The sequence below is a fragment of the Cyprinodon tularosa genome, unplaced genomic scaffold (assembly GCF_016077235.1).
Source record: "Cyprinodon tularosa strain WSP-4 unplaced genomic scaffold, ASM1607723v1 ctg130, whole genome shotgun sequence".
NCBI classification, from domain to species: domain Eukaryota; kingdom Metazoa; phylum Chordata; class Actinopteri; order Cyprinodontiformes; family Cyprinodontidae; genus Cyprinodon; species Cyprinodon tularosa.
This window is the reverse complement of record NW_024038115.1, coordinates 728,295-747,456: the sequence shown is the minus strand read 5'-3', so window position 1 is coordinate 747,456 and position 19,162 is coordinate 728,295. Positions and strand designations below refer to the sequence as shown.

Genomic DNA, 19,162 nt, shown 5'->3' with positions numbered 1-19,162 from the left:
ATGATTGTATAACAAAAAAATACATTTTAGGGTGTTAAGAAATATAGTTTCTTGCTTTATCCGTTTTTATTTTGACTTTAGATAACTGCTCCAAATATTTTTATATAATTGCTCAAGTTATTTGTTTTTCAGCTGGTAAAATAAAAATGTATTGGTGGTGGTTGGTGTGGAACAAAAGCCTGCGCTCTGCAACCACAGGATCGGGGCTGGTTAGGTCGTGCTCAGTCTACTGTCCATGCTACGTTCCTACAGTGTTACAAAAGAAAAACAAACAGAGCACAAACAAATGTTTTAAAAATAAAAAGAGGGGGCCAGAGACCGTCACCTTCGCTGCAAATTCATCAACCTGAAAAAGAACCCAAAGAGATGACTGAACATGTCCACAGGGTCAAACTTTACGAGACAATCAGTTCTGTCTTCTTTGTCTTTGTATGCCGGCTATTGTATATTTTTTCCCAAGATGAAACGTAAAAATAAAAACTTATTTTTGTGCTGGAATATTTTGCCAAAATCTAAAAAAATAAAACCTGTTGTAATACATAGAGTGGTCAGTTATTGTCCTCTCACCTTAGTGAGATACTCTCTCATAACTTGAATGAAGTAGGGCATGGCAAAGTCCATTATGTTGTGCCTCCAGGCAAGTTCCAGCACCACATCAGGGTGGAGGAGGTCATAGGAGGCAAACAGGCAGGCAGCAAAGCACTCCTTCCTGTCCTCCTCCAGGAACCACTGCAGCAGAGTTTCGGCCAGCTCTGCATCCTTGGACTCTGCAGCGAAGAGCATTGCATCCTGGGAAACAACATGAAGAGAAGTTTATTCACCTGATATTGAAGATAGAAATAGACCTATAGCACCATCTGCTGGGAGGTGAAATAACTATTTTATAGTGAAAAATAAAAACGTATATGGGGTCAATCCCATCAAATACTCTATCTGTATAGGGCTGATAATCATGATTTAGATAAAAAAAAACATGCATTATAACACACTAGATGTCATAGTCTATGTCGACAAACATGGCTTCATTAAGAATAGCAAATATTTCTCATCAGCCATCTACTCCTGACTGATACCAGGTTATAAAGTATGTTAAAGCTAAGCCGACAAGGTTATACAATTGGTCTTAACAGGATGATTTGTGTTTGCATAGCAGCACCTCATGACTCCATCATCCTTCTTTCCTTTTGTCACGAAACCTGTACTTAGTAAATCATTTTTTTTGCTTTTGTTTTAAATTAAGTTAATATATTCTTCAATTTACTTGAACTCTTAAGAAATGTGTGTGTATGTTTGCTGTTGGTTGGGTTGTCTGTAAATTCATCACGGCATACAAAGTTTCACAAAAGATAAAAAGAAATAAAATATCAGAAGCATTACTACATTCACAACAGTTACTGCAGCACATCTGTGGTGTTTGGCACTGAGTAGCAACACTGTTTAGAAATAGTAAACAAGGATGACATTAAATCTGATATACTGGAATGTAAATAAAGCATTTATAGATAATTTTATGGAGCCACCAGAGGTACAAATGGTAAAAAAAAATCTAATAACCTGGAATCCTAATCAAATCATTTTAAAGTGAATTAGAGTTTATAATTAATGTGGCACGATAACCTATTAATATCACAATATAGGTCATCTGTTGATACATGTTTTGGTTTTTTCTACCTTGTATAGTTTGTCCTTCTTGCAAAGCTCCACACTCTGCCTCCAGCGGTTGTTTCTTTTGTACAGATAAGCAGCGATGCGCCTGAACTCGATCAGTTCGTGTTTCTCTAACCTCTGAGCCAGGCCGATGGTGTCAAAGTTATCGTAAGCATCGATGGAGGCCCTCAGGCTCTGCAAAAAAAAAAAAAAAAAAACACAAATCAGTGAAAACAAATTCTACGGACTACATGCAAACATTTAACAGTGATGAAAAAAAGCCTTTTCCAACAGTAAATGTCTGATCTAAATAAACTACAAATTTAGATGCATTATGAGAGTCGCAATAAGAACCACATCAGCTCCAAGAAACCGTCTAACCTTAACACAGATAGCCTCAAACATTTAAGCAGCACAGTCAGTTTAAGCAAAGAAAAAAAACTACCACACTGTTCCACATCCTTTGAACTACAGACCTGATAGTCTTCCTCTTCTGTAAGTAAGTTGTTGAGCGCTTCGTTAACGGCCTTATTGTTGTGATTCTGGACCGATCTCAAGTAAGGTTTGACCAACTTCAGCTGATTCATCTGGTCATGCAAAGTACAAAATCCATCAAAATAATAAACTGGACAGCCTTTCCAAGACACAGGAGATAATGCACTGCAAAGTTTGCCTTCTTCACAGGAGCTTACCTTAGAAAAAAAGCTGACGGCTCGATTGTGGTCCAACCGTGGAGACAAAATAGTCAGCAGGTCATTAATGAGGAGAGGTTTGTATTCCAGGTAGAAAGAAAGAGCTTTATAGTACAACTCAACATTGGCAACCTGAAAGTAAAAACACAACACATGTAAGGATGATTTATAAGAAATTTAGAAATAAACATTTAATTTTAAGAGATTAAGACTTTTGAGTGACAAAAACTGATGCAGAAAATGTTTAAAAAAAAAAAAAAAAGGTAAAGAAACAAATAAGTAAACCAACAATCTGGATCTGTAGAGGTTGGACAATGTACAAAGATCAGACTTTCAGAGAGGTCTAAGCTCTGAACCACCAAAGAAAATGGTTTAAAGTATCAGTTAAAGCTATACAGGCTAGCTCTCTACCAATGGCATTTAAGCTAAAAGAGAATGTTGTATTTTGCTCATTTGTTGAGCCTTATGTCTTTGTTCCCATTCAATCAAGCAAAAATGTTTTCATGACGTCTGAGTCAAAAGCAAATAAAACGCATAATGAACATACAAATACATACCATGATAAAGATTTAGAAAAAGTAGGTTCATAGTTTGTGTTATTGTAGGAGCAAGATAAACGAGCATTCATTTCTGATTTTTACATGAGTTCTAATGAAAGGTAAGCAGGATTTACTTGCTTTTGAAATAGGATTTAAATTTCTTTAGGAACATATCTTAGGAAGGTCCTTTCATGTTTATGAGGACACATTTTGTGGTACACAGTTTTTGTTGCTTATTAAAACAATGGTAGTAGTATGAATTTTGTTTTAAAAACTGTAGAAATAAGTATTCTAATACATTACAGGTGCTTACCTTGGCAATGATGTCTTTAAACAGCCCTTCTTTCCATGCATCTGTTGCATGGTTCATCATAGTGATGACTGCGTTGTCATACTCCTCATATTTATCGTAAAGGAAAACCAGCTCTGCCCATAAATGAGACTGCTCGGCTGCTCGGAGAACCTGGAAACCAGACAAACAGGAAATAAAGTCTACTTTCCAGAAGCTAACTAACACCATATTTATGTAAAGCAGCTGAAATTTATTTTGATACTTTTACAGTAAATCCTATATTATAACATTCTTCTAAAAAACTGAAATCAAATGATTTAATGAATCATAATTGAATAATTTTCGATTAGAAGACTAGAAATACTGATTATTGGTTTGGTTTTAAATAACAGTTTTGCAGAAAACAATCTCCCATCTTCCAAACCTATACCCAGAGATGATCTACCTTTGGGATGTTAACTCTTGACCAGAAGAGCTCCAGGTGCTCCCTCATTTTCTGAGGTTTGAACTTGGAGTAGAGGATGGCGAGCTCAGTGAACATCCCCATGTGGGCCCGCTCCAGGCCCAGCGCGGCCTCCAGCAGAGCAATGAGCTCCTCGAAGTACCCGCGGTCCTGATAGTAACTAATCAGGTCTTCTAGCTCATCGGCGTGGATCACAATGTGAAGACCGCAGATCTGCGCCAGCCGAAACTCCTCGCCGTCAACACATGCAAAGCAAACCTGTTGAGTTTAGGGAAAGAAACATAAATGGAAAGGTCATAATATAAAAATCATGTCTGTGCTTTTTTTTTAAGCCTATCTAGCAGAGAGCCTTAGGATTGTATTCAAGTTAATTTCCCTAAATAGGTTGATTTTTGCAAAAATATGATCTCAAGTCCAATTTCTTTTCATAATCAGGTTTTGTTTTGTTCTCAGTATGAAAATTGCAAGAGCATAAATTAACTAAAACAGGAAACTGAATATAATCAGAGTAGGAAAAAATTACAAGGGAAAATGATTTCTCTAAACAACAAAGGTATTTGAAGCTGCTAAATTCTCTGACTCCTCAATAGGAATGTTTCCTTATAAAAGAGGACATTAACATTTAAAATTCAAACTGATTTAAACAGGTTATCAAAGCTTTGTAAACCACATCTGACTGCATTTCTTTTTATTTTCTAGATTATTTCCTTACACTAAAAGGAAAATAGTTGATGATTAGTAGTCAAGGATCTAGTAAATGGAGGTGTTTCTTTGTCTTTTACCTCCTTCCAGGTCCGGGTGCTGTTGGCTTTCCTGGCGCTGTCCACAGCTGCCTGGTACTCTCCAAGGTGAACTAATGTAGACGCAAGTCGAGCAAAGTTGGACACGTTGTTGTACAAAAGTTTAGCCGCTTCGTACATTCCCTCATCATAGCACCTGTCCCCCACCTGAAATTAAATGATCACAAGTTTTGCCTAGTTTGCATTTTATGGGGGGGGGAAAAAGGTGAATAACTCAATAGTTGAAAACAGTACTCTATAACAGTACCTAAATCTATGCCATCTAGGTTAACTTGGATCATAAAGGGCCTAAAAGGAAAACTATTTGTACCCTTTCAAACTGTTTGACCCCACAATTCCTGTGCTGTTTTTTACCTGCTGAATGTGAGCATTATTGGGCCCACTGACAAACTCTTCTAGCTCGGCCAGTCGGTTTGTTTTAGCCAAAGCAAAAATCAGCTCCGTCTCTACATACGACTCTCTGGCCTTTTTACGAGCCATCTGTAGGAACTTCACCAAGTCCTCCCAGTTATCTGCAACAAAGACACTCAATCAGAAGCTGAGACACACTGAAGCGGCACAGATATTCTGAAAAGCAGTGGCTTACTGTTCTTGCTGGCTGCATTAACCACCTCCATGTATGCCGATGGATCCACAGCTTTGATATAGGAGTCAATGGCCTCTTTGACCAGGTCTCTGTGCAGCTGAGCTCTAGCTAACTGACTCCAGACTGCAGGCTCATTACAGCGTTCGGCAAACTCGTAGGCTCGATCCAAGTTCCCTATATGCTCGATCAAAACCTACAAAAAAGGTGGAAAAAAAAGCAAGACTCAATGATTGGTGAGAAGATCAGAAGAGTAGAGATGCAACAAGAAAATGGCTGCCGAACAAATCTATATCAATATCATACTAATCAAACTTATTTTAAAAAAAAAACTAATACATGAGCATTGTCACTAGGAAAATTTGATACAAAGGGCTCAAAAAAATGGAAAATGGACTAAATGGCATTGTTCAATCTTGTTTAGAATGTTTTTTTTTACAAAGCAGTGCATTTTTATATTATTTTATAGGCTTTGTTTTAACTGAAGGGGATTTATAAAAACAAGAATAAAAGTGTTATGTGTAATTTAAATGACCAAATAATTTAAAAATGTATGATTAATCTTCATCAAATTGAACATAAATGTGTTTATTATTTGGGCTTTGTTTATATCTTAACATGAAAATGTATCCTTGAAGAGAAAACTTGTAAAAATCCCACAACTCTGAATATATGTAATATTTTAATTTGAGAATAATTTTATGGCCTAAATATATGAATCATAATAAAAACATTTTCAACCTTATTTTCTACTCCAGGCTGTTTTAGGGCTATGTCATTATACAAATCAAAGAAATTAAGGAAGGATCCACAGTTTATAGCGGGGGTAACCAATTAAAAATCAGGCGGGTCCAAAGAAAGAAAATCAACAACCAGTAAAGGTCCGGAGACAGTTTTAATTATAATCCGTTACTTTAAACAGCATTTAACTCTGAAATAAAATGCAGGTATTTATGCATCCATGTTATACATAAAATTTTGAAATAAAAAAAATAGAAAGTTTCTCCATTTTAAAATCTAAATTGTTTTTGAAGTGGAGAACAACAATCTTTCAGTTTGGTATGTAGAAAATTTCTTGACTCACATTTTTATAAAACACAAAAAAAGAAAGGAAAATATGGTCAACAATACCAAATAACGTGTTGTGTGTGTTTTGAGCTGTAAATTAACCCGAGTCTGGGTTAATGTCTGCATTAATCAATATCGGTCTATAATTGGTTCTTTGCTTTTACCTGAATGGCTGAGGTGTTCACATCAAACTTCTTAAAAATAGCAAACGCTTCTTCAAAGAGCTCATTGCTAATAGCGATGTTAGCGATATCAGGAGCGTCGTAGTTATCTAGCCTGTTGATGTACTCCATCACACGAGTGCGGTCAGCTTTGATAGCTGTTAAAATCAGCAGATTCTGGAGGTTCCTGTGAAAAGTTAAATTTATTAAAACAAATGGATACTTGCATTGCAGATTTACTAAGAAGCCATGTGTCCCTAATTACCTGTGCTCACTGAAGACAGAGTTATCCAGAACAATCTTCTCCAGCAGCTCAATTAGCTCGTTTGGCAGGTCTGCAGTCATGAAGGCCTTGACTGTGACTGACACCTCCTCTGGATCCTGGGTCTCGGACAGAGCTGTCTGCACCACCTGAGGGTGGCAATACAAAAAAAAATTAATAAATAAATAAAGATGAGGGTAGAAATTTAGTGCCTTGAGGACTGGTGTTAAATGAATTAAACCTGATCGATGAGCTGCCTTCTGTAAGGGTTGTTTTCCTCCAACACTTTAGCCCAAAGTTCAGGATCTTTCCGTCGTACCAGATATCGAGCTTCACTCTTAAATAATGAATTCTCATTGCACACCTGAGAGAATATAAAAACAGTTAAAGACATCTGCATATTGAGTTTTCTAAAGTCAGACTGATGGGATTTACACACTTTGATGAGCTCCAGGTCACACTGCCCCCTCTCATAAGCCACACAGGCCATGTGGGGGTCTCTTTTCTCACAGTACCGCCCGACCACGGCGCTGTCATAGAATGGGTTCTCCTTCAGAAAGCGCTCCGGTGTGTTGTTACTGTCGATGTAGATCTTGGCCAATGCATTATGGGTAGCCGGCTCCTCACAGCCTTCATGAATGCGTGACTCCAGCCATGGCAGCAGAAGCTTCAACCTGAAAAGGTAAAGAGGTAAATATATTCTCTAACAAATGTATAGCTGAAACAATCACAATAATCATTAACCAGAGTATAGAGACTAACACATGCCTTTAACTAAGAGAACAACCAACTTAGAGCAGTAACTATACCAAAATTATATATAAAAAAATGTTTTGCATTTAAGATTAAAAAAACCTTTTTTGGTCTGTCAATATGCTCCTACCAAAGTTCCTCAAGAGGTAAAGTTTTAGTTGAAAAAAAAAACAAACAGAATAATCGATTAGTAAAGTAATTGTTAGTTTCAGCCCTAAACTAATTCACTGGTCTGTTAAAAAAAGACATATCAACCAAAGAAGGGGGTATGGTTTCTTACTTGAGATTTAAAGAAAACACATCTTTTCTTCAAATTCTAGAAGTGTTTTTTTTTTATTTTTTAAAGACTAGTTGTTTATGATGGGAAATTTTAACAGTGATTTGGGAATGTTAATCTAAGAAGTTGGTATATAAACCTCACAGAGACTAACACACAAGGACTAATGTTGCTACAGTTAGTATCACAAAAAGTCTTGGATCAGCCTGTATGGAAGCTTGCAAAACTGTAGAACTATATGAATTGAGGTCTGACTGCATAGATGACTTCTAAAGAATTATGTATAGAGAGAAGAAATTAAATGAAATTAGAACCGAACAGCAGAGGGAAAAATGGGAGAGAGGATGGCTTTGCAGTGTAATCAGACCTCACCTGTTCCTCTTTTCCACCTCATCCACCAGCTCATCTGTGGAAAACTGTCCTCTGACCACCATGATCAGGTTCTTGATGACGTCCTCAGAACAATCTACATCCAACAAACCACCGATCACCACTGGCAACCGACTAGGATTCACCTGTTAATGCATGGATCAAATTCTAAATAATCAAGTAACATTCATAGAGTGAGGCATAGATAAGCTGAGGACCTGTGGAGTAGGACATCAAGTATAGGGCCTCCATCTTACCTTCTGAACATAGATTTCAATGTATTTCTGCAAATTGTTGCGGTAAAGATAGAGCACCAGATCATGGACAAAGTCAAAGCGATCGCACACAATGATGAGGGGAAGCTGGTCTGTTAACTTGGCCTCCTGTGAACAGCAGCAACATGAGAATAGTGTGATCATCTGTGAAGGAGAGGTGAGAGTTGCTCTTTTGCACATAGGAAGCAGCAGTTATACCTTCAGGAAATTTTTAACCCTCTCTGCGTCGTAGCAGTTGCTCTCTCTACAAATTCGCTCCACCTCTTTAATTTGACCAGTCTTACAAGCAGCCTGGATGTATTTAAAGTGAACATCAGGCTCCTGGCTGAAATTGACAATGGAGCCCAGGAAGTAAAACAAACCTAGAAAGAGAAAAGTCATTTTTTTTTACCACTGATAGGAAATAATTAATTATGTAATAAAAATAAATCATTAAAACTTGAATTAAACAGAAATGCCTACACACCTACCTTCATAACTTTTGAAGGACTCAAAGAGCTCGACTAGCGCCTGGGTTCCCAGCTGCTCATGATACTTTGATGCTACCTGCACGCACAGCTGCAGGTTCTGCCTTATGTTAGCAGACAGCATGGCCCTTAAACACTCCAAAGAGTCATCCACAGACAAGGAGCCGAAAAAGTTTACCAGCCACTGAAAAGCAAAACAAAAAAATTCAAAAAAATTGAATGCAAAGGAAGAGATTAAAAGCATCTCTATGCATCAAGACAATAAAATCCTAACGGCTCCCAATGGAGCTGTATTTACAAAATTGGCTGCGCTGCTATAGGCGTACCTCAGGGTTGAGCAGATGTGTGTGCACCACAGCTCGTTTGATATCGTACAGGTCGGTGTAGTGTTCAAGTGCTCTCTGCAGAAGTCCTGCCTTCTCACACAGCTGAGCGACATGGGCCCGATCATAGTGGGTGAACATCTGGTTCCCCAGGATCGCATCTGCTACCTGAAAATGTTCATTACATGCATCAACGCACAGATCAAATTAAGAGCGACTTTTCACTTCAAAGCATCCATCTACGGCAGGAGATGAATGGGTTCATTTTAAGGTCAGAAATTCCTACTTTACTGTTACTTGAAACTTCACTTTTCCTTCAGACGGCAGAGGGTTGTAAATAATATTACTGATCTAACAGCAAACATGAAAAACCACAGCAGAAAAATAGAGAGAATTTACAGCTTTGAAAACTATAAATAAAGCACTCTTTATTATGAAAATGTGGAGTTTAAACAACTACAAATATACCCAAACATGATGCTACACCTAAGTCAAGGAGAGCTTTATTCAAGAGCAGCCAAGGGGCTGTTTACTGTGGAGATGCAGCAGAGATAAAAAGAAAACAGGAGAAACTGTCAACGTGACAACTATTGGTTGCATCTGAACTTTTGGTTAAAAAAAAAAAAAAAAGTGTTGAAACTGTGAAAAGTTCCGCTAAACACAAACACAACATATAGAACGAGCAAATTTTGGCAAATAAGACCACATCCTAAACACAGAATCCCCTTGATAAAGCATGGAGGTGGCAGCATTATACTGTGAGCCAGTTGGATTAAGGCAATCCTGGGCAATCTTTTTAGAGCCTGAAGAGACTTTAGACTATGGTAAGTTAGAAGTCGTTCTTACAACAGGAAAAGAATCCTGAGCTAACCAGTTACAACATAACGTACCTACCTACTGGGATTTGTTAGACATTTAACATTTTCTTTCTACTTTTCTGTTATCTGCCTCATTTTGTTTTGTTTAATATGAAAAAACTTCAGCTGATTTATAGCCATTAAAGGTTCTAAGATGGTGTTAGGTTAGGAGTGAATACCTTGAAAATAAATTATAAACTACTAGGTTAAGAAAGCAGCTGTTCCAGAATACATAACATTAACTGGTGCTTTGTCTTAAAAAAATCTAATCTGCTATTTTTTCCCTATCTTATCAGATTAATCGACTTGTTTTTCTCCCTTTAGTTTCATAATAAAAATGACAAAAGATACACATGCGGTTGAATCACTAACTTTTATTTCATTCCCTTTGGGAGGTGACCTTAAAATAAAGGGCAATGAAATTCAAGCTGTGAAAATTCTTGTTAAACAGTGTTTGCAACACACAATGAGAATAAATATTTACAGTTAGAGATGTTGCACAGTCAGCTAGTTTATTAGTTTCAGTATCTATAAACTGATGTCCACCTGAGCTAACAACTGAATTGGTGAATAAATAAGCCACAGATTTCCCAAAAATGTAATAATAAACAGAAAACTTGACTGATTCATTGATTTTACCAATTATTTGCGAGCCCTAACCTTAATTATGTATTTCTAGAACTGTTCAATACATACACCTCAGCGTCTGTATCTGGACATCGTTTATTCTTATTGTTTGTGCAACAAAAAAATATTTCAGACTTTCTACTTGGTATAAAGATCATTAATGTTTTTTTGCAGTTAAGTCAAAAAAAAACCTCGCTCACCTGTGGAGCGTGAATCAGGTTCATCTCAAGGAGACGTGTTTGTAAGTGTCCTTCAGCTGGGCGGTTGTTCTTCAAAGCATCTAACAGAAAGGATGTGCACTGCTGAATTAGGCTGCCCTCCATGAAAACATCAACAATCTACAGAAAGAAAACACAAAAACAGCGTACACCAAAGTTAGGAAAATCAAAGACTTTATTGTGCTGCAGAGCATCGTTTTCAGTTAATGTAAAGGTGACACAACAACATTAGAGCCCCCCAGATGTTTCAGTTCTTCAAATTTTCTGCTCAACTTCCAGCGCTACTCCAAAGCAGAGTGAGGATGTGGCTTTAAGGAGGAGGGAGTCACTGACTCAGGGAATTCTTGGCATTGCTGGCACATCTGGAACAACAAAGGCTGACTGACTCCCATACTAGACACTTCTTGAGTTTGCTCTATATGTGCACCATTAAACACATGCACATGCACTTTTCTTCTAAAGTTTGCAGCACATTTTTCATTTCCAGATCCTGTACTTTTTCCCCACCCTAATTAGTTACTGTACAAACATAAATACTATGAATTTATTGCAGAATATTTATTATAATGTAAGTTTTATGGAAGGAAGGAAGGAAGGAGGGAAGGAAGGACCGACGGACAGACGAAACGAAGGAAGAAACGAAGGAAAGAACGAGGGAGGGAACAAAGAAAGGAATGAAGGAAGGAAGGACTGAAGAAAGGACCAAAGAAATAAACAAAGGAAGGAGAGGGAAAAAAACAGGAACAATAGAACTATAGGAAAAAAGGAGCAAAGGAAATGAAATAAGGAAGAGTAGAAGGAAGAATTAGATGGCAAAAAACAGATAAAAGTCGTTTAAGGGTGGAAAAGAGTAGAAAGCACAAACGAAAGAAGGATACATGATTGAGTGATGGATTCACTATACTGGGGATCAAGTTGGTCAAATTGAACAGAATGCTTAAAGCAATCCACATTGATTTCCAAGCTGTGTCCTAACCATGCTTATTTCACCTGATTGATGTTGGCCAGTGGCTCCTCATCTTGAACGAGCATCTGGGCAAACTGTAGTCCCTGGTCCGGATTTACTCGCATTACATTCCTTAACAAAAACACCCAATCAGGGGTGTACCCCACCTACAGAGGTGTAGGAACAGAAACATATAAGAATCTGTTAGAACTCTTTAAAGTTAAATAAAATAGAAACAGGAAACGATAAAAAAGAAAAAAAAAGAAACAGTAAATACAGATGATTACAATAAATCATGGAAAGGAAAAGGGAAGTCTGCGCTCATTGGTTACCTTCTTAGCATATAACACTATCTTCTGGAACTGTCCTGTCTCTGCAAAGCACTGAATGACTTTGTTGGGGACATTTGCTCGGAGATAAACACTGAGAGCAAGTGTTGGGTCCGAAGCCTTTACCAGGTCACCAAGTTCTTCAGAGCACTCCAGCTGTAAAGCACAACCAGTCCCATTAAGTAATTATTACAATCCACAAACACTATAGATGAGCAGAAAACATTAGGGCATCCTCCACAGAGCTCTCCTACCTTGTCCTCCTTGAGCCATTTCTCCAGGAGCTGCTTGCGGCCCTGTTGCAGGACAGGCCTGCACAGCTCCAGAGACTCAAACTTGTTGAGCTGGCCCTGATCCAAAAGAATACCAAAATACTGGAGAAGCGGAGAGGCCTGACCCGGCTGGGCTGGGACACTCTGGAACTTCCGTATGGTTTCTGCTGTTCGGAGGATACCCTGAGGGTGGGTGCACACAACAGAGAGGAGATGGTAATCTATCAACAAATTTCATGCTAGCTGAAGAAAAACTTAATTAAACAACAATTTCATATAACTTAACACTTTCACTTTTTGTATTATGATCCATTACATATTAATCTATGTTTCTCCAGCCGAGAGCACCTGGTAAACATTAGAAAATGTAAGTCTGGATACCTTGGGTGCAGATGCGGCAACCTTTGCAGCCTCCGAGTAACTTCCCTGGGCAAAAAGAGTGTTGAACTTTCGGGCAAATAGCTCCTCAGCTCCAACAAGATTAGACCTCACAGCCATCCTCAGGGCGAGATCAGGGTTCTGCAGAACGTTCGTGGCATAGTTGACTATATTTTCTTCTTCAACACACACTGACAAGACCTATAGAAGGTAGAAAAGGCAGTCAGTGTATGTCAATAGGAATAAAATAAAGAAAAATGTGAAACATAGAACAGGCCTGAAAATTTCAGGTGCAGAAAGTAAACATGTAATACACCAATTATATCTGTAGTAGCTGTTTGTGAACATAACGTTTCTCAAGTGCATTAATAAAATAAATATCATTATTAGAATACAGTTTTGGCACCTTTATTACCGTAATGCAACCAATATGTAAAAGATGGACTGGGTATGAGTAAATTGCTAAGTTAGGACCTTATAATTTGATTCTCTTCACTGCAGGTTAGGTTAGTTAACTATAGGTTAGAAGTGTATCAGTTTTCACACTAAAATCCCCATGAAAATCTTGGCCTTATAAATTGAATCAAGTTTTTATCATTTAACCATGTATTGATCCCCAAAATCCTTTTGTTAGTCTATAAATCACTGATCAGCACGTCAATACATAACAGATTTGTTATCAGTTTATTAACCCCCCAGACATCTGAGGTCTTCTAGTTCCTGCCTTCTCTGTACTCCCAGAACTAGAACCAAACATGGAGAAGCAGCATTTAGTTCCTATGCTCTACTCACCTGGAACAAACCAACAGAAGACTGTAAAAGTCCTGAGAACCTGAATTCTGTTAATTCAAAGTTAAAAACCCATTTTGTTTAGAGCTGCCTTTGACTGTTGAAGTTATGCTGTTAGCTGAGGTATTATTAGTTTAAGGTTGTGGTCCAAACATTTTTCAGGGTTAATACAAGAATGAGTAACTCTAATTTAACACAGCAAAATCCTCCGTCATCTTTACCATCGACAGGCTGCAGCCATGTTCTGAATTCCTCATTTTCTAGACACTTTGGTTGAATTTTGCATTTTCCAATTCTCTAGCTTTTTCCACCGCCTCGAGCTTCTTTTCCGAACATACGGCTTTACGGTCAACTGGAAGCAGTTTCACGCAAACACGTGGAACCAATTATATCTGAAGAAATTGTTTTCATAAACATTTTTTTTTAAATAAAGCATTTTAAATGCTACTATAATCACATTTAATGAATTTTAATGCCGCTCAAGGCCATAATTAAAAAAATTTTTTACTGTCTGCGAAACCCTGTTTTTTGTTGGTTTTCCTACCTGCTTTTATCATGTGTTTTTCTATACTTTCTTTTATTCTGCTTTTATGTTTTATTTTAATGTTTAATTCAAGTATAGCACTTTGAACTGTCCTTGTACTGAAAGGTGCTATATAAATAAACTTGCCTTGCCTTACATAAGCTTCCCAAAAATACTACAACATGAACTTAAAGCCTGAACACAATTATGAATATCTGCCATTTGATGAAACTTTGTTTTATGTAACGAACTTTAAAAACAAAATCATTCCATGAATCAGAAGCTTTGTATTACCTGTCCCTTCTTATTAACGCCGATGATCCCTGAGGTGGCCTCATGAGGGGCAGTAACAAAGATGGTCTCTGCACTGATGCGGTTCATGTATATACACACTCCAGACTCCAGGTCATACAGATGAATGTAACCGTATTTTGTGATCAAATATATGACGCCATGTTTGTTCCCAATCTATGAGCAAAACATGAAAAGAGGATTTAAAAAATATAGCCTCCAAACTAAATCGATAAGGGTTAGAGTAAGTATACCCCCCCCCCCCCCCACCCCCCACCCCCAAACTCACCTGCATAGCTACAGGAAAGTCAGTCTGGGCCTCAGGTGGGAAAAACACATCCACTGCTTTCTTAGCAAATGGCTGATTTCCTGCAGCTGGCTGACCAACTTCAATGATATGCAACTATGAGAAGAAGGTCATCATGCATAAATAAAACACACACAGCAAGTAGGACATTAAAGAAATGTAATACATCAAACTATCACCTTTCCTCCTGCCTGTGAACGCACAGCAAAGCAGAACAATGTGGAAGGTTTGGCATTTCCCTCCACTTTGAACTCCCCGAAGGCAGCAGCATGGCCTTCGATGGGCTGAGACACTTTCCTGTCAACCGAATACAGCTGCATTGCCCCAACCACACGGTTTTGCTGCAAAGAAAAACAAGACTGAACCTCAGACTGATGGAACTGTCAAGCCTATCCAAGTTGTTGAACTGTGATGCAAAATAATAGAACAGTAGGTGAAACATTTGGTTTTATTTAAGGAAATACAGAGACTTCAGCTTTTGTCAAACTGGTTCTGCTATCCAATAAGGTACTACAACTGGTCAGAATGGTTAAACTTTTTTAAACCCTGTTTTAAAGAGACTCCTCTCTCCCACATATGGTACTTATGACAGGAAGGTTAAAGGTAATGCACCTTGAATGATTAATTATGATGCATCAGAGTACATCATATTTCCTAGATCAAAATACAACGGCACAATTAAGTGTTTGCCACCTTACAGATATCCTCTATTTTTGTTTTTTGTCACACTTAGATGTTTCAGATCATCAAGCCCAACGACTTACAGAAACCCAGTTCAATGTGTCCACTGGTAAGGCTGGTGAACTAGTTATAAAAATCAGGGGTCAAGTTTTTTTAGATCGTTTCATTCCATTAACAAATTAATTCATCATTGGTAAACTGTTTTTTAACTTAGGTTTTCCGACATTATTTAATGATCTGAAAGTTAAAGTATAAGTGTGACGAAAAATAAGAGCAGAAAAACGGCTAATGGAAAATCAAGTAAATGATACAGTAACGTTTTAAGTTTTTTTTTTTTTTCCTTTGAACAGGAATACTCTGCAAACATCTGAACAGATAAATACCATAATTTTGCTCCATTTATGAGGGCTATTTTGCAACATTTCAAGGCCTGTGATGTCTTTCTTCAAGCACCTAACTTTAACTAAAAACTTTTAATATGGGTTGTTTTTTAAATAGTTTTTCTTCACCGATTCATTATACCATAATGTTTTTAGCATTTCTTTTACTTTCGTAATTTCGTACAATTATGCACATGCCACAACTGAAACTTCTCAAACAAATTATAAAACGGGAAATGGGGAAAAAAAGGGAACATCTTCTTAAAATAGAAAAATAATAAATAGCATTTGTTTATTAAGGCAGAGATATATTATATCCAAGTGACCAATTAAATGATCCAAAGCATGGTTCTTAATAAGACCTATACCTCATGTAACGGTTTTCAAAATTTATGGCGACTCATTGTGGAGAAACTCTTCCTCGTACACCATTGTACAAAACAGCTAAAATAAGGAGAAACAGCAGAATCTGCTCCTCCATGACTTTAAAGTCCATAAAACAGTCCTTCAAGAAGTGTTAAAGCTTGTGAACAGAAGGCAAAATATGAGACTGATATGTGGAAGACGATCAGTCAGGCATGACATACGTTGTGGAGCTTATACCTGTGCAGAAATCCCAATCAGCAGTAACCATTTCTGTTGCTCATCAGTTCTGTAGTTGATAATCTGACATCCAGCCAGGCTGGCATGACGATCAAACACTTTGGTCGGCTGGGAATCCCCCTCCATGCTCCAGTGGTAGACCGCCGTGTCCGTCACCAAAGCTACGGTGTTCACAGATATCCACTTCCAGAACAGAACCTCCTCTGTCGTGGTGTGAGCCTTCATCTTACTCTTCATCTCTATGTTGAAGATCTGCAGTGTTTTGGCAGCTGTGAGGATGCACGGCAAAACACAAAGGTCAGGCAAACAGCCCTGATTTACAATGTGGTGATAACCAACTTATTTATGTTAATGATTGATGGCATGTTTAACTGTCATAAAGCAGATATTTTCAGCATCAATATATGAAAAAAAAAATCTATACTTGAATTTAGTACGTTTATTTAGTATAGATGTAACTGATGCAACTTCTTTATCTCTGCTTTATGTCTTGTCATTTATCAGAGTGACTTAGTTGGTGGCCCATAACTTATTGTTTCTCAGGAGGGTAGAAAAAAATTATAGATACCCATTTCTTTTATCTGCCACCAACCAGCCAAATGAGGAATAGGGCTGAAAAATTAATCGCCTTAATCATGATTAATTGATTATTGAAATAATCGTCAACTATATAATAATCAATTATTTTTTAAATTGAGTACAGAGACCCTAGACCATGACTTTAACTGATAGAGAAACCCACTTAGAGTAACTATAACAAAATTTAAAAATATATATATATATAAAAATTTTGAATTTAAGATTAAAAACAATAAAATTGTCAATATATATAGTTTAACCTGGTGTAATTCTATTACCAAAAAAAAAAATCTTCTGTAGGGAACCTTTTGATATCCGATTATTAATCAGAAAAAAGATAATGGACAGATTAATCGATTAGCAAAATAAACATTAAATGCAGCCCTAATGAAGACCCATATCTTACCACCCACAGTAGGAATAATATTAGAGGTGGTAAAGGAAACTAAAAATGGAGAATACCCACAAACATCGTTGTCGACCTCATGACAGGTGAAGACAACTCTGAATACAAACTGTTCATTTACTGCAGGACTAGTGGGCTGGTGCCTAGATAAGCCCATTAGGGAGGCCAGTTCTGTACTTCTACCCTCTGCAGGCGGTGGGAGACCGAAGAACTGTAGCAGAAGTAACAGTCTTGGAAAATAACTTCCACCGCATGCATGAAGCCGTTACAGAGCTGAGGGGAACTCCCTCACTGACAGACTGCTGCATCCTATATGCACAAAGAATGTTACCACAGATCCTTCCTCCGACTAGCTCTTAGACTTTATAACCATCACTGTTCCAATCAATCTCAAAAAAAGTATTACCGGTAATATCACCTATATTACACATTTTCTAATCATTTTATAATCATCCTACCGAATTCATTTCGCTAAATCATCTTTTAATAGACAGACGTGTGTACTTTACTGTACATCTCCAGACCACGTCTGCCATCCCTTCATCTCACTCTCCATATCTATAACAATGCATAAACGTATATAAAATGTTGACGGTATAGCTCTAATTAAATGAAGTCAGACAGTCCAAAACCCAGATATTCTGCATTTAATGTAATAAAGCCAAGCAGCTGCCATGGAGTGAAATAGGGGTGAGTATTAACACTGGTGTTGCAATATACAATACCTGGGTCACAATACGATATTATCACAATATTGCGATATCACCATATATTGCGATCTTTCCAGGCTATTAAAATGAATTGTATAGATAAAAAAAAAAAAGTGCTGTATATGTTTGTCAGCAGATATTGATAACTTAGTTATTTTGCTATCCATGTTGTTTGGGCCACATCCTGCACTGTGACTGCCTCAACCACAGATATGGCGCTGCACCGTACAGCGAAAGGGCTCCACAGCACTATCTGCCAGAGTGGCGGTGCAGAGGTTTCTCATTTTCCCCTCATTGGTTTAGGGTCAAATGTTTAGTTTTTTTAAATTCGATATTAAGAACTGTAAAATTGATATTAAATCAGGCAGTCGAAAATGAAACTATTGTTCATACAAATGGTTCTTGCATGGAGTCCATTCTTTGTAAACTTTTTTGTGTTTGACATAAATTTGACAAAAATATAGACAATCAAGTAAACATAGAGCATTGATCAAACATCTCTAGAAACAACAGTCACGACTCATGAGAGTAAAAAGGCTTGAAGTGACAGCATAAATGAAAAGTTTTGAATCTAGAATTCAACAAAAATGATTTAAAATTTAGCTGAATTAAGAATTTTAAAAATGATTTCCGCCCTGCACATGTAATAGGGTGCCTTTCCTTTTCCATTGACCATGAAAGTCCAAATCATTTGGATGAGTCATAAAGAGAGGAGCCAGGACTAAAGAGATCTAGATATTTTGATCAAAGATTTCCCCCTTTGTAAAATTTATATTATGCTCCTTTAATGAATGTATATTTAAAAAAAGATTGCAATTTTTCAGCATGCGGGAATGCAATAAAGAATTTGTCATGTTTTGTTTTTTAAGACATCTTTAACAGGCGTTCCAGGAAATCATCCACATCTGTAGTACTGTGAACAGCACCATGTTCCACCCAGAATCAGCTGGCCTCTGGCTACGGAGAGCAGATGGCAGCTTTCAGAAATGATGGCTTGCAGTAACTGAGTCATGGTAATGTTTCTGAGCTCCAAAATAAAGTGGTTAGCTCCATACATGACCAGTAACAACCTCCATTAAAACTCTCGGCATAACAAACAGGTGAGGTAATGCATGAGGTTGGTGAATACTGAACCTTCTGTGTAAACAGCCATCAGCACAAACAAGCTTTATGATAAGTTAATGGGTTGCCTAATAGACAACAATGATATGGCTACTGGCTTACATAAGCGTGCAAAGACCCAGGTAGTGCTGCATCCTTTCTCACTCCAATATGTGATGATTTATATAGAACAC

The 19,162-nt window shown here is 37.5% G+C and overlaps 1 protein-coding gene across 5 annotated transcripts in view; it reads right to left on the bottom strand.

Annotated features, from left to right (window-relative positions):
- The window catches only part of cltcl1 (clathrin, heavy chain-like 1), a 50,713-nt gene that overhangs the window by 3,725 nt on the left and 27,826 nt on the right, over window positions 1-19,162 (bottom strand). For 2 of the 5 annotated variants that reach the window (XM_038277261.1, XM_038277262.1), the window contains 28 exons: window positions 16,173-16,441; window positions 14,688-14,849; window positions 14,491-14,604; window positions 14,205-14,378; window positions 12,602-12,799; window positions 12,203-12,403; window positions 11,952-12,104; window positions 11,664-11,786; window positions 10,656-10,793; window positions 8,975-9,139; window positions 8,652-8,832; window positions 8,380-8,543; window positions 8,164-8,289; window positions 7,910-8,052; window positions 6,947-7,181; window positions 6,749-6,871; window positions 6,511-6,656; window positions 6,249-6,432; window positions 5,020-5,212; window positions 4,788-4,945; window positions 4,416-4,580; window positions 3,616-3,891; window positions 3,192-3,341; window positions 2,340-2,471; window positions 2,124-2,234; window positions 1,672-1,842; window positions 568-789; window positions 320-346 (listed from right to left, as the gene is read on the bottom strand). In XM_038277261.1, coding sequence (XP_038133189.1) covers window positions 320-346; window positions 568-789; window positions 1,672-1,842; window positions 2,124-2,234; window positions 2,340-2,471; window positions 3,192-3,341; window positions 3,616-3,891; window positions 4,416-4,580; window positions 4,788-4,945; window positions 5,020-5,212; window positions 6,249-6,432; window positions 6,511-6,656; window positions 6,749-6,871; window positions 6,947-7,181; window positions 7,910-8,052; window positions 8,164-8,289; window positions 8,380-8,543; window positions 8,652-8,832; window positions 8,975-9,139; window positions 10,656-10,793; window positions 11,664-11,786; window positions 11,952-12,104; window positions 12,203-12,403; window positions 12,602-12,799; window positions 14,205-14,378; window positions 14,491-14,604; window positions 14,688-14,849; window positions 16,173-16,441 — 4,604 coding nt within the window. The remainder of the gene's footprint in view (window positions 1-319; window positions 347-567; window positions 790-1,671; window positions 1,843-2,123; window positions 2,235-2,339; window positions 2,472-3,191; window positions 3,342-3,615; window positions 3,892-4,415; window positions 4,581-4,787; window positions 4,946-5,019; window positions 5,213-6,248; window positions 6,433-6,510; window positions 6,657-6,748; window positions 6,872-6,946; window positions 7,182-7,909; window positions 8,053-8,163; window positions 8,290-8,379; window positions 8,544-8,651; window positions 8,833-8,974; window positions 9,140-10,655; window positions 10,794-11,663; window positions 11,787-11,951; window positions 12,105-12,202; window positions 12,404-12,601; window positions 12,800-14,204; window positions 14,379-14,490; window positions 14,605-14,687; window positions 14,850-16,172; window positions 16,442-19,162) is intronic. The other 3 variants (XM_038277264.1, XM_038277265.1, XM_038277263.1) reach the window with 2 other exon arrangements.